The 12,527-nt window shown below is 39.9% G+C and overlaps 1 protein-coding gene across 1 annotated transcript; it reads right to left on the bottom strand.

Annotated features, from left to right (window-relative positions):
- Positions 1-2,876: 2,876 nt before the first annotated feature.
- On the bottom strand, positions 2,877-5,779 carry LOC119913085 (probable E3 ubiquitin-protein ligase ARI7). The gene is made up of 4 exons (XM_038732402.1): positions 5,603-5,779; positions 5,349-5,449; positions 4,100-4,252; positions 2,877-3,994 (listed from the first exon to the last, which is right to left on the bottom strand). Exons 1-4 carry the CDS (start codon positions 5,766-5,768, stop codon positions 3,536-3,538), a joined length of 879 nt encoding a protein of 292 aa, XP_038588330.1. The 5' UTR covers positions 5,769-5,779; the 3' UTR covers positions 2,877-3,535.
- Positions 5,780-12,527: the final 6,748 nt, after the last annotated feature.

Genomic DNA, 12,527 nt, shown 5'->3' with positions numbered 1-12,527 from the left:
ACGTATGGTCTATTTATGTCAGATGTCTATGAAGATTCTCAGTCATCCAGGTCATAGTTATCCAACGAAGGTTAAAATGAAGGGCAACTGGACTTGGTTGAAGCTACTGGAAGACGTTTCGTCCCTTATCCAAAGGACTTCTTCAGTTCTGACTGACTGGCAGGGAAACTCAGCTATTTAACCTCAGTGGGGTCGTTATCTCGGGTCATCGATACCGCTGGTTCGTTAGTGTTCCTTGTTGCTGTGACGACAGTCGTTACAGTCGTTGAGACTACCTGTGGCCAAGACTGAACGACCATCGTTGGTATCTTCACCTGAGGCCAAGACTGAACGACCATCGTTGGTATCTTCACCTGAGGCCAATAGGTTACGTTTGTTGAGTTTCCTGGGAAGTGATGAAAGGACAGCATTGTAAGTGGGGGATAAGTGGTGGCGTAGACCCCCTCCCCTGTTCAACAACGGCTTCTCAACCCTGGTGTAGATGGCTTCCTTGACACCTCTTTCAAACCATCCATCTTCTCTGTCTAAAATGTGCACCTGGTGGTCCTCAAACGAGTGTCCTCTGTCCTTCAGATGTAAGTAGACAGCAGAGTCTTGACCTGAGGAGTTGGCCCTTCTGTGTTGAGCCATGCGTTTGTGTAGTGGTTGTCTCCCCAATATACATTTATTTCTATTTATGTCAGTTGTTGCAGTTAACTGCCATCCTTTTAATTAACACCTAAAACACTGCTGAGGGTGCAACTATGTCACGGTCAGCCATGGTTTTCGTTCACTTTCGGCGTCATTGACCACCATGCACCTGAAACACTTTGATGTCGCAAGTTTCAACGGGGAAATATCCCTGTTCCGAACGGTCTCGAACACAGCCTAAGAGACACTTCCAGATGTGTCTCTATGAGACGCTCTGGGGCATCTCGTACAGACCGGAAGTGCTAGCTAGCTAGCTAGCTATGTTTGTGTTAAAGGTGTTGACAGACCCCCGAAGCCCCCTACCCTTACCACAACCATCAGAAATGTTAGTACCTAAACCTAAGTCACTGACTTTATGCATGTTGACCAACTAACCCTACAACTGTGCACATCGGTATCACAGTGCGATGTGCTAGCAGGTAGGGTTAGCCTCCTTTGTGTTGCTGGGACGTAGCAAATGGTGGTGTTTCAAAATTGACGCTAAAGGGTACCTTTAGCGCAAAATACTTTTTGTCACTCTGTCTGAAAGTGTCAGTTATAACGCAATGACATGAGAATGCATTGATTATTATTATACTACAAAAAAACCAACCTATATCACAAATAGATAACTTTATCATTATTAAAATAATGATATACAGAATGAAAGACAAGTTGTGTTCAGAGGTATCTTGACTGATTATGAAGACAGTTCAGACTTTACACGTAGTTTCGTATCGCTGCTGTGGAGATTATTTAGTATCTCAATCACCTCTCTGACATGATTACCACATTTCAAAACCAACCATATTACTTTTTGTTACACACCTTGCTGTATCTAGGGGCAGCGACACCTGACAGAACCCCATGTTGATGGGGATCATCAGGTCTCCTGGTTCTGCTTCTAGGCATCTCCTCAGAAGCAGACAATGGTCGGAGGAGGATATCACTCTGGAGGTCCGCGATGTATCTGTAGTCATTCTCTACCTTCATTGGGTACAAGCTCCACTTTTTGTTGTACACCACCTTACCGTACTTGGTAATACAGAAAGGAGTATCAGCTTAGTGAAAAGTTTGTAATACCTGACATTGTTCTCTTAAACAGTAGTTCTACATAAAAGGCAATCAAGACAATAAATCAGTACTATCTACTGTATCTGTATTTTTCATACTGTTTAATCTTATTTGACTCATCATTTATAAATGTGGTGAGTAAAATGCATATGAGTATTTATAATGCAACATTCTGAACTGTGTCATCAGCTTTTCTCCCACATCACAACATTTGTAAAATGTCTTGTCAGTCAAACAACATTTGCTCACAACTACATTGCGGACACTACATAATATTAAATGTACATATTAGATACAAGGTAAAGCACTGATTCTTGAGAATTTGGATAAAACAGGTTTTAATTTTGAAAGAAATAAAATGTAATATTAAGAAATCTAAACTTATGTGTTTATTCTACAAGATCTCACCAATCTAGCAGTATTTTGGTGCAACCTGATTTTGACATTTTTTCATAAAATATGTGTTTTGCCTGTCTTTACTTAGTTTTTGTCAGACACCGTCAGACACAATAAAAAGCCTGTTAATCTTATTTATTTAGTCTTGTAATGATTTAGAGCTTTAAAATCATTGTGTTTACACCATAGGTACACATATATGTTATTAAATGTTGAAAATTAACTTTTGTTCATTTTTTATTCTATTTCACAACGCAACTTGCAGGACTTAAAGGATCTGCAACTGCTGTCTTTGTGCCAGGTATACACAGCACACCTTCAGAGGTGTAGTGGAGTCCATACCTTGATGGGTCAGGGCTGTTTTGGAGGCAAAAATGGGACCTACACAATATTAGGTGATCATAATGTTATGGCTGATCGGTGCATGTGGAAATCTGGGTTTGGCTTAAGTAAGAATAATGGCCCGAAGGTGGTGCCATTATGTGGGAGTTAAAAAATACATGTTCAACAGAATGTGGAGCTTGAATGGGGCAAGACACTGAACCACAAATTGCTTCTGATGGCCAGGCCAGCATCTTGCATGGTAGCTCCCTGTCATCTGTGTGTTTGTTTGTGTGTGTGAAAGGGTGAATGAGAGGTAAGGATTATAAAGTGCTTTTTAAAAAAGCACAATATAAATGCAACTATTTATGAATTTAGATGCATTTGAAATATAAACTTACCAATATTATTTTGACCATAACTTTATTTTCACGTTTCAAATTTTCTTCTTTATTCTTACATTTCACCAGGTACATTTAGCTGTACTTACACATATATATCATGAATCTGACATTATCAGTAGCTCAGTACATAGTAATTGTTATTTACAACTAAACATCTGACCGTCATGTCATGTACAACATAAAGTCCAGCCAGAAGGAGGCAGAGTAGGGCCACAAATAAAATGGATGTTATGTTATCTTAAATGGAGTTACAGCATGTGTGTTTGTCACACATCAACAATTGCTAATTATTTACAGGGTAATATAATATTAGTACCTTTGAACATCTACAGCACAGACAAACCTTTTCTTCCTTTTCTATCACAACGGGCGATAGAGGTCTGTCCAGGAGCATCACCACTACAGATTTTGCATGGTGAACTGGTCATGCAACATTAGTTTCATGTAGACGAAACAGAACTCCACGTGGCAGTTAGGACAGTTGATATTTTTGCAGTATAGTTGACTATGCTCCACCTTCATGCCGCATGTAGGACAGGCTTGGATAGAGGGCAGTCGGTGACCGCCTCCGCCTCGGGAAGAGTGATGGTCTTACATGCCTGCAGAAGTTTCAGGTCATTGTCCCAGCGGTTCATTTTTTAATTTGAAAATAAAAAGTTGTATTTGTTAAATTAACAGAAGTATTTCCTCTTCCACACAGGTATAGAGGTCTGTCTGGGGGCAGTGAAGCAGAATTCGAATTCTGAAGATGACTTCAGGCACTCTTCAGTGAACTTCAGACACACAAAACAGAATTCCACCTTACAGCGAGGGCAATAGATGTTTTTACACTGAGTTCTGTTATGCTCCACCAGCAAACCACAGGTGGGACAGGCACGGATGCAGGGACAGCCAGTGACGCCCTCCACAGATTCAAAGACGATATCTGGACAGTTTCTCAGTGTTTCTAGTGGCTCATTGATGCAGCCATCATTTTCACAGCGGTCTGAACGTGGAGCCGGACCTTTCCATTCCCTCAAACACTGCCAGCAGAATCTGAAAGGTCTTCTTTTGGCAGCTGTGCACTTTGTGCACTCGACACCCAGATCACTGAGATCAGCCCTCACTATGCGAGACTTGCAGCCAGGACACTGTTGAGTGAAGTTACACAGAATGAGAGGTTTTTAAATTCACCCTTGAAATTGAATGCACAACATTTTTTCAGAGTTAGTTAATAGTGTCAGTGAGATACTTACAGATTTCACAACCAAGTCCTTGGCAGCATTACTGAACATTTTCTTTTCAAAGTACTTCATTTCTTCTTTGGTTAGAAGAGCCATTTTACAAACTTCCTCATATGGCCACTCAACATCACAGTTAGTCTGGCCACACACAAATCTGCACTCACCCTTAGATATTAAAAAGAAAATCAAAGAAAAAACTTTAAGAGTGAAAAACATTGACCAAATTCTTCATTCCAAATTCAGCATTTGTCAGTGTGTTGCTGCTGTGGTTTGTGGAAAAGATGTTCTATTGAACATCTATCCTCATCATTGCCGTCAAACCAGTCCTGGTTTCTCTTTATGTTTAAACCAAGGACTTCTCTTGGTCAGTGTTCAGGATTTTGGACTTCAGTCAGTTCCAATGTTCATAATGCATACTACTAAGCATTGTTGCAGACCATGTACACCCTATCATGGAAATGGTATTCCCTGATGGTTGTGGCCCTGTTTCAGCAGGATAATGCAGCCTGCCACAAAGGAAAAATGATTCATGGATGCACTGTGTAAATGTTCCAATCTTGGGAAGAGGGAAGTAATTCTCATGTGGTATGATATTGTTTGAAGTTTTAGTATAAAAGTACAAAAGAGATCTCAGGTTGTAACTTTTTTAGAAGCTGGTATAAGGTTGAGTTCCCCTCTCTGAGTTACAGCAGCTATGATTATGACCACGGCCACACAGAGGGCTGAAGTAGCCTAATTGACCCGCTCAGCTAGTTGAAAGAAAGCAAGGAGAGTCCGACTTGTACTTTCTTGTCAATTATGGGAGATCCGATTTATTTCTGGCACATATGGTCTTCAACAAATGGCAAGAATAGGCCTACATAATGACATCAACAGCTTTCCAGTAGGCTTATAGGCTTCAACAAACAAACAAACACCCACAGCAGCGGCGTCCGTGGCGGTAATAAAAACTAGTTGGCTTTTCCTTCTGACAACAGTTGTGTTTCATTGCACCTGCCCCACTAAGTAGATGAGCCTCAATTTGATATTCCAGCACCCTGGCGCCACCTACTGGCCAAACCATGATATAAAACATTGAAATGGCTCCTACAGTGTCTTTCAGAGTGAAACATAATAACCACATTCTTCAGCGTTCATCAATGTGCGGCTGCAGTGGTTCACTGCTATCAACCAACACCATTTCAACTCCTCAGAAATAAAGTTAATGAATTAAACTTCTCCTTTCTCACCGCTAAATAAAGCAATTAACAGTATAGCCTACCTTATCCAGCAACCTGCGACACCAGTTGGTGAGAGACATCGGAGTGACAGCATGACCACAGGACATCTTTGCTCTGAGAGACTTGAAGTCATCGCACAGAACTATGAAACAAGGAGAAACGCGCAGTGTTATAAGCTATAATTAAGGGCTACATAGGCTACTTATTCTATGTAAAAGTCACAGCTAAAAGTTTATACACCTGGTGTTCATATTTTTAGGACTAACGCGTGTTAATATAACATTTGAATACTTACAGTCTAAGTCATCATCTCCATTGACAAATGTAAGTGTTCTGTCTCGAGGGTCGTAACACTTCTCCTGTTGTGTCATATTGCTTATCTGTTGTGCGGAGTTATTGCTCTGTTCACTTGTCACTCTGAGGCTTTGAGTGTTTTCGTTGCTGTCGCTGTTAATTTCCATGAAGTCATGTGACTGTCAGTTTAATATGTGACCCAAGTCAACCCCCCCCCCCCCCCCCATTTCTTTACCTGAAGTTTCAGTTTCTCTGTAGCCTATACCCAAATAATCAGCACCGAAGAGCACTCCACACAGTCCTCACTGCAGTAAAATGTGCATCCAAGTGAACGTACAGTTTCCCAGAGGAGGGGAAAAGATCCTCAAAGTGTGCGACAATAACGAGCAGCTGAAGCAGATCACTGTACGGGACCTGATAAAGAAAATTAATCAGGAACTGAAGACAGGTAAGCCATGTAATGATTAAAAATCAAAACAGAGTGTACTTAAGCCCTCGTTCAGTCCTTAATTTTTCTCTCATTTGAAAGTGTAAGGCATCTATGCGGATTTGATTGAAATGTGGTTTAACTTTTAAACTTTTCACTGTGATGTTTTATCGCGATTTCAGTCTAGCAATGATGCCTCTTTTTTTTTTTTTAAGTTTTAAAGTCTACCTTGTAGCTGTTCTAAATAGACCAGACGTGTAATAATCGTACTTTAGCGAACTGTGAAGCCCACATCTAGGCATTAACCATAATTCTTAAGACTATTTACTTTTGCTTTAAGATGACGACTTGCGGATCGTCTTCCTAACCAAGATGCTAGAGGATTTGGCCACCCTGGATTCCTCTAAGATAAAGCACATGTCTACGGTTCATGCACTGCTGAGACTGTCCGGAGGCGTCTGATGAAGGCAAACCCTGCAGACTCTCCTCAACACCGCAAGACCAACAACACCTGTTTCTAATGGCTCATTGAAGCAGCCATCATTTTCACAGTGGAGCCGGACCTTTCCGTTCCCTCAAACACTGCCAGCAGAATCTGAAAGGCAGCCTACTCACTGTCCTTAGTTTTTTAAAATCTTTATTTCCTGGGTTATATGTAAGGAACTTTCAATGTCACAACAAATCTCTACATGCTCACAGTAGCCTAATTTATTATTAAGATCAAGTTTGAGCATAACCTGTAAAGTAGGCTAAATAAACTTTTAAAAATCATTGAGTGTCCTTTTCTTTAAATTTGTATGATATGCTTATGGGAGACCGGGTATGGTTGTAACACTTTTTGTTTCAGTAACTTTAACTCACTGATTTTTTTAGCTAGAGTTCTCACATTTTTTACAAAGTACCCACATTTGTTCACTACAAATGGCACCAATTCAATCCTCTACAAGAATATCACAGACCTCGTGAGTTGAGGTCAACATGTGTTATAACCTACCCCTATATGCTTCCAAAACAGGTAGTAATATCAAAGAACAATGTTTCTCTCTTGCTGTAACAGACTTTGTCTGATGACTCACGCGCATGTAGGCCTACTATGTTTATGTAAATGTATCTATAGAATAAACTTACTTAAAAGTATACTTTTTTTATACTTTTATACTACTACTAAAATGTAATTCATTAAAGAACATCTCTTTACATCCTTAGGTCTAACTAAAAAGAGGTGTGTGTGTGTGTGTGTGTGTGTGTGTGTGTGTGTGTCAGTGTGTGTATATTCTTATTCAGAGTCACAGTCAGTGGTTGAAGGTATTCACCGGTACAAATACCAGCATTTCTATGTTTTACTCGTACCGGGACTTTTTCTTGCGCACAGGCACTTCTCACGAGCTGTCCATACACTTTTCTACCCTCTCAACCGGCGGGGACCGAGTATGGAAAAGGTCCAGTGATACACAGGCCAACGTGTGTACCATATGTGAATGGGGGGTACTGGTCAAAGTGCTGACAAATTAATGCTGGTAACCCTGAAGTGCGGGTTTGGTGGGCCCAGACTGCATAGGGCAACCTGGAAAATATTAAAATCAAGAAAGTACCTAGTTTTACATATCGTGGATGGTTATAACGCGCGCGTGTTACAACCCACCCACCCCTGTCAGCCAGTGTATTTCCATAGTGGTTTGAAATTAGAAAAGAAAAAATGCATCATATGTTGCGTGAGAAACTATAGTTCAATCTATCACAGACCTTGGAGCCCCTATGGCCCCACTCTGAACGAAAAGTCTACAGCAGCCCTATTAAATTGGCGGCCCGCGGGCCACATCTGGCCCAAAGCAACCTCCATGTGGCCCAGCACACAATCTAACAGGATATGACAATGAAAGTTTAAGCTATGTGTATAGTGAAAGTATAACAGTGAGCTATATAGTTTGCTACTCATCTTTGTTGAGTTTCACAAAGCTCAACCTGCAGCCTCTCCCCTCCTCTGTGTCTCTGCAGAGCGCCTCCACTCCACACACACGAAGTCTGACCGGCGGACATTACCGACATTGACGACAGCTACGCTTGTTAGTGTAAGTAGCCTACGTGGTGCAATAAAAACTTAGGGAGTAAAAAGCCAAAACCCAACACACCTGTTTAATAAGCATAAACACGCAAAATGCGATGTTTTAATCTGCTCAGTCTCTCATCCACTGCAGCTGTGTTTTGGTTTTACACAAGCACAGCGCTAGTTCAACTAATAGCTTATTGTTACAAACAAGCTAAAGTGAAAGCTGTCTTTAGTAACTGTTCAGCTTACTTTGCCACGTAGCCTACATTAAAATATGACATTATACTCAGCAACTCATACCAGCAGCAGCAGTGAGAGGAGGAGCGGAGGGACTGAGTTGTTCATTCAGGAACAGGATTTATTTGACTGACATTTTAGATTTGTTTCCAGTGAGATATTAGTGACTTTGCTGTTGTAAATCCTGTTGCTGCTCTATAAACAACATTTGAATAAAAAATGTTACGTTATTTTTTAAAATAATTATTTAGTAATAAACAGTACTCATAAGGGCATTGATAAAGAACTGAACCAATAGGGTTAGGGGACATCTCTGTGTCCTGGTTTTAAAATCCGACCCAATTGAATTTGTAATTGAATAGCCCTGGTCTACAATAATCATAGTAATATATGTTCCTTTCAACAAAGTGTACATTAAACTGAATGCAGCATTGTAGACAATATTTTGTCCTTGTAATCCATGTTTCCGCTGCATGGATAGGCTTTGGATATCGCTGGAAATTGTTCTGAGTCCCCCTCCTTAAAGGGTAAATTATTATCATAATTTAATAGTGCATTGCATTTAAACAGAACTTTTCATACACAAATAGTGATAACAGTAGCCTATCCTAGAAGACTGGACATGCAGTCTGCCAAAATATGTATCCCCCTCCATAATGCACAGATGATGGCCTACTGTCAAGTATTTTATTTTGTGTATACTTCACATCATGATTAAAAACGGGTGAATATGGAGAAGTTTCTATTTTCCTAGCAAAAGTTATAGTGGTTAGCCTACATATTACATCAGACTGAATGTGATGGTTTTCAACCTGGCATAAAATGTATGATGGCCTACTATCAAACATTTTCATGACAAATAACAGGGGTAAATATGGAGAAGTTTGTTTTTTCCTAGTAAAAATTATTGTGGGATACAAAATACAAACTCTGCGATGGACTGGCGACCTGTCCAGGGTGTACCCCACCTTGCGTCCGATGTCAGCTGGGATTGGCTCCAGCCCACCCGCGACCCTGTACGCAGGATGAGCGGTTGACGATGGATGGATGGACAAAATACAAACTGGGATCCAGAGAATATCTTGTACACTAGAGCTTATACTGTTCATTAAGCCTTACAAAGAAGTATTGCATCATAGAATGTACTGTAACTTAAGTTAACTGGAAAGTTTTTTTTTTGTATAATGTAATTTAATAAAACTATAACTAAGTTACTGCAAGAGACCTGTCCTACATGACTTTGTAACATTGTTCTGCACTGCTAACAACGAGACTATGATAACATAAAATGTAGGAATTTCAAAAATTTGTGAAATATAGTAAGTTTGAGCATTTTGCAAAATGAAGTGATTTAAAAGTAAAAAAAATGATTAAAAGATCCAACAAGAGACCATCAGACCTTCTCTACAGGTGTCAAGCTACCAACAATCACACACAGTGTAACAGGTGACTTGAAACGCAATAAATGCGAAATCAAAAGAGAAAGTGAGACAGAGGGCATTGCTTATAAATCTATTTATAACATTGATTAATTTCCTTGTTTGATTGTTTCGAGTCTGCGTGTCCTCACAGGTGTTTTCCACCCATAATAAAACCCCATATTTTCACCTGGGATTCCAACACGTTCTCATCTCAGTGCTTCAATTACGATGCTTTTAAAGCGTGACAAAGCGTCGGTATTTCCAAATTCCGTCTGTCAGAATTTAATTTCAAATCAGAGCAACTCTTCTGAGGACTCTAGGTTATTGAAGAGCTCCGATTCAATCCAACTCCTTTCAAAGGACTTCATCAGACCGCTTTCTGAAGGTTTTCTAGGCCAAGTGGATAGGAGAAGACACAGCTGCCCTTATTGTTCTGACATTAATATAACTCGTAAATACCATGATATAAATATAAAAATGCTATATAGGGGCCTAATGAGTGTGTAAGCTTTAGGGAATGTACAATTGAAATGTAAACGAGGCAGAGATGAGGAAGAGACTTCATGCTTTATACTGTGAACTTATCGGCCTGTTCTCTTCAGTGCGAACAAATAAGACAGATTAGACTTTCAAATGGCGTGCAGGGCAGATGCCAAACTCAGTATGAGTCACACACACACCCTAAAACTAACTTCACCGCGGTCTCTGTGTGTGTTGTCATTGGAGCTTCTCTGTTCTTTGTTTTGATAATCCTTCTGGCAGCGCCTGCACAGTAGTGCATGTGAGTTAATATCCTACAGAAAGTCCCTCGTTTGCCATATTTTCGGTTTCATCTCAGCACACTGTATGATGACGCTTATTTTCAGTAGGCCTGCACAATGATACTGACAAGAGCACTGATAATAAGGAGTTGAAAAGAAATGAAAGACAAGATAAATCCCCTTCTACTGCCGGGAAGATGTTTAAGATAAATTAAGAAGAAGATTATCAAATTATTTTATTCAACTAAATTTAGTATCCAGTTTCCAAATCTTTGAGCGTTTTTGTATATAATCCAATGCTGCACCTGCTGTACAGAAGAGGGAGCAGTGCAGCTTTATTACTTTTGTGTTTTCCATCCATCGTCAACCCGCTTATCCAAAAGGTGGGGTTAAACCCTGGACAGGTAGCCAATCCATTGCAGGGTCACACATATACAAACAGCCAGTCCCACTCACACCTAAGGACAATCCAGAGACATCGTGGGAGGAAGCACACCCAGAGAGAACCCACACAGACAAAACATGCAAACTCCACTGCACCACCGTGTCACCCTTTGTATTTTCTGTGTTTTAAATTTCATTTATCAGATATTTAGAAGGTGAGGTGAAAATGTAAGCTATTACTTTAATATTAACAGACTTTTGCTGAATGAATTACTGAGTAAATTACTTTTCCTACAAACCCAGAGAGCGTCCGACCGATCCAGAAGGTCAGACAGATGATGCAGCTGAACGACAGGATGAAACCAGTAACGTTCAGTGATGACCACATTTTTTTTTAAAACCAGGAACTGACTTAGCCACAGAAACTTCATTATAGTCTGCATACTCAGGAGGCCACATGTTACCCCAACAGTGTCCTGCAAGATCTCCTCATGACACCAGAGGTCCACAACAGGTTTGAAACAGCTGCTTTCACCTGTAACAAACATAATATAACAAACATTATGTACATTATAAAAGAAAATATTATTATAGCGTCATTTGGGTCTAAATGGGTGTTTCAAATTCACAAATCTCCATCAGTAACATGTTTACAGGCAGTAAACAGTGACTATTCACTGAGAAACTATTCTCTCCCTGAAGGTTGGATCCAGAAATACAAACAGATTTTCAGCTCAGAAACATCTTTGAAGGCTTGAAGATGAAGACATGTGGAACAGAAACCATCACAAAAACATTGGGGATTGCAGATGGATGGATGTTTCGCTCTGCAGTTTATCAACAGTGTGATGCTGCTGAATGCCTGGAGTGGATTTTAGATAAGGTCAGCCCACAAGTCTCTGAGGTGAGTATGTAAAAAAAAACCTGGACTGCAACTTATAGGTGAACAAATTTGAATTATGTATTGACAGACCTACAAAACAACATGCACAATAGAAATGCAGAGTATCCTATTAATGAAGAGACAAATCCATTCTGAAGTCTTCCACCGTCACTGACAGATGCTCCTGATTCAACCTACAGCGTAGTGAGTTTTATCTTGATGATGTGAGATTGGTCTGTTGGTGAAATTTATTTATGCGATTATTTATGTTGTCACAGGAAAGAGGCTTTCAAAGGATTTTTGAGTCTAAATCATTCAGTGGAGACAACAAGATGTTCTGCACTAAATGTAAAAAGGAAACGGAGGCGACCAGGGTGAGTTTTTACTTTGAATATTGAAAACTCATTGTAAGTTAGTCAAAAATGTACAACACTTTGTACTTTTGTTTATACACTGATATCTTCATCAGAACTTCTTTAATAATTTTTCTTTTGTCATTCAGGGATGTGAGATGGTGACATTTCCTCAGACTTTGATTTGATTACTCCTCAAGAGATTTGATATTGACTACGACACCATGTCACATATCAAACCAGACTGCTCTGTGGATGTGCCACCTTCATTACAAATAAAGGTGAGGAGAAGTAACTTTATCAATATGAGTAGTGTAGTGATCTGTAAGATATACATGCTTGCTTTTAATCAATTGCCAAGTTTGTCCATCAACAAAAGTTAGAATTATTATAGTTTAATGCAACTCACTGCT

Source organism: Micropterus salmoides, unplaced genomic scaffold (genome assembly GCF_014851395.1).
Source record: "Micropterus salmoides isolate LMB-PRFRI ecotype aquatic unplaced genomic scaffold, ASM1485139v1 Ms_hic_scaffold_2, whole genome shotgun sequence".
In the NCBI taxonomy this organism is placed as follows: Eukaryota; Metazoa; Chordata; class Actinopteri; order Centrarchiformes; family Centrarchidae; genus Micropterus; species Micropterus salmoides.
This window is presented reverse-complemented; position numbering and strand designations above follow the sequence as displayed.

Excerpts from the sequence above, each read along its gene's own strand:
- LOC119913085 (XM_038732402.1), bottom strand. The coding sequence starts at position 5,768 with ATGGAAATTAACAGCGACAGCAACGAAAACACTCAAAGCCTCAGAGTG. Across the intron at positions 5,450-5,602 it reads TGGAGATGATGACTTAGACT|TTCTGTGCGATGACTTCAAG; the intron begins GTAAGTATTCAA and ends CTTGTTTCATAG. Across the intron at positions 3,995-4,099 it reads AGGACTTGGTTGTGAAATCT|TGTCCTGGCTGCAAGTCTCG; the intron begins GTAAGTATCTCA and ends TTCACTCAACAG.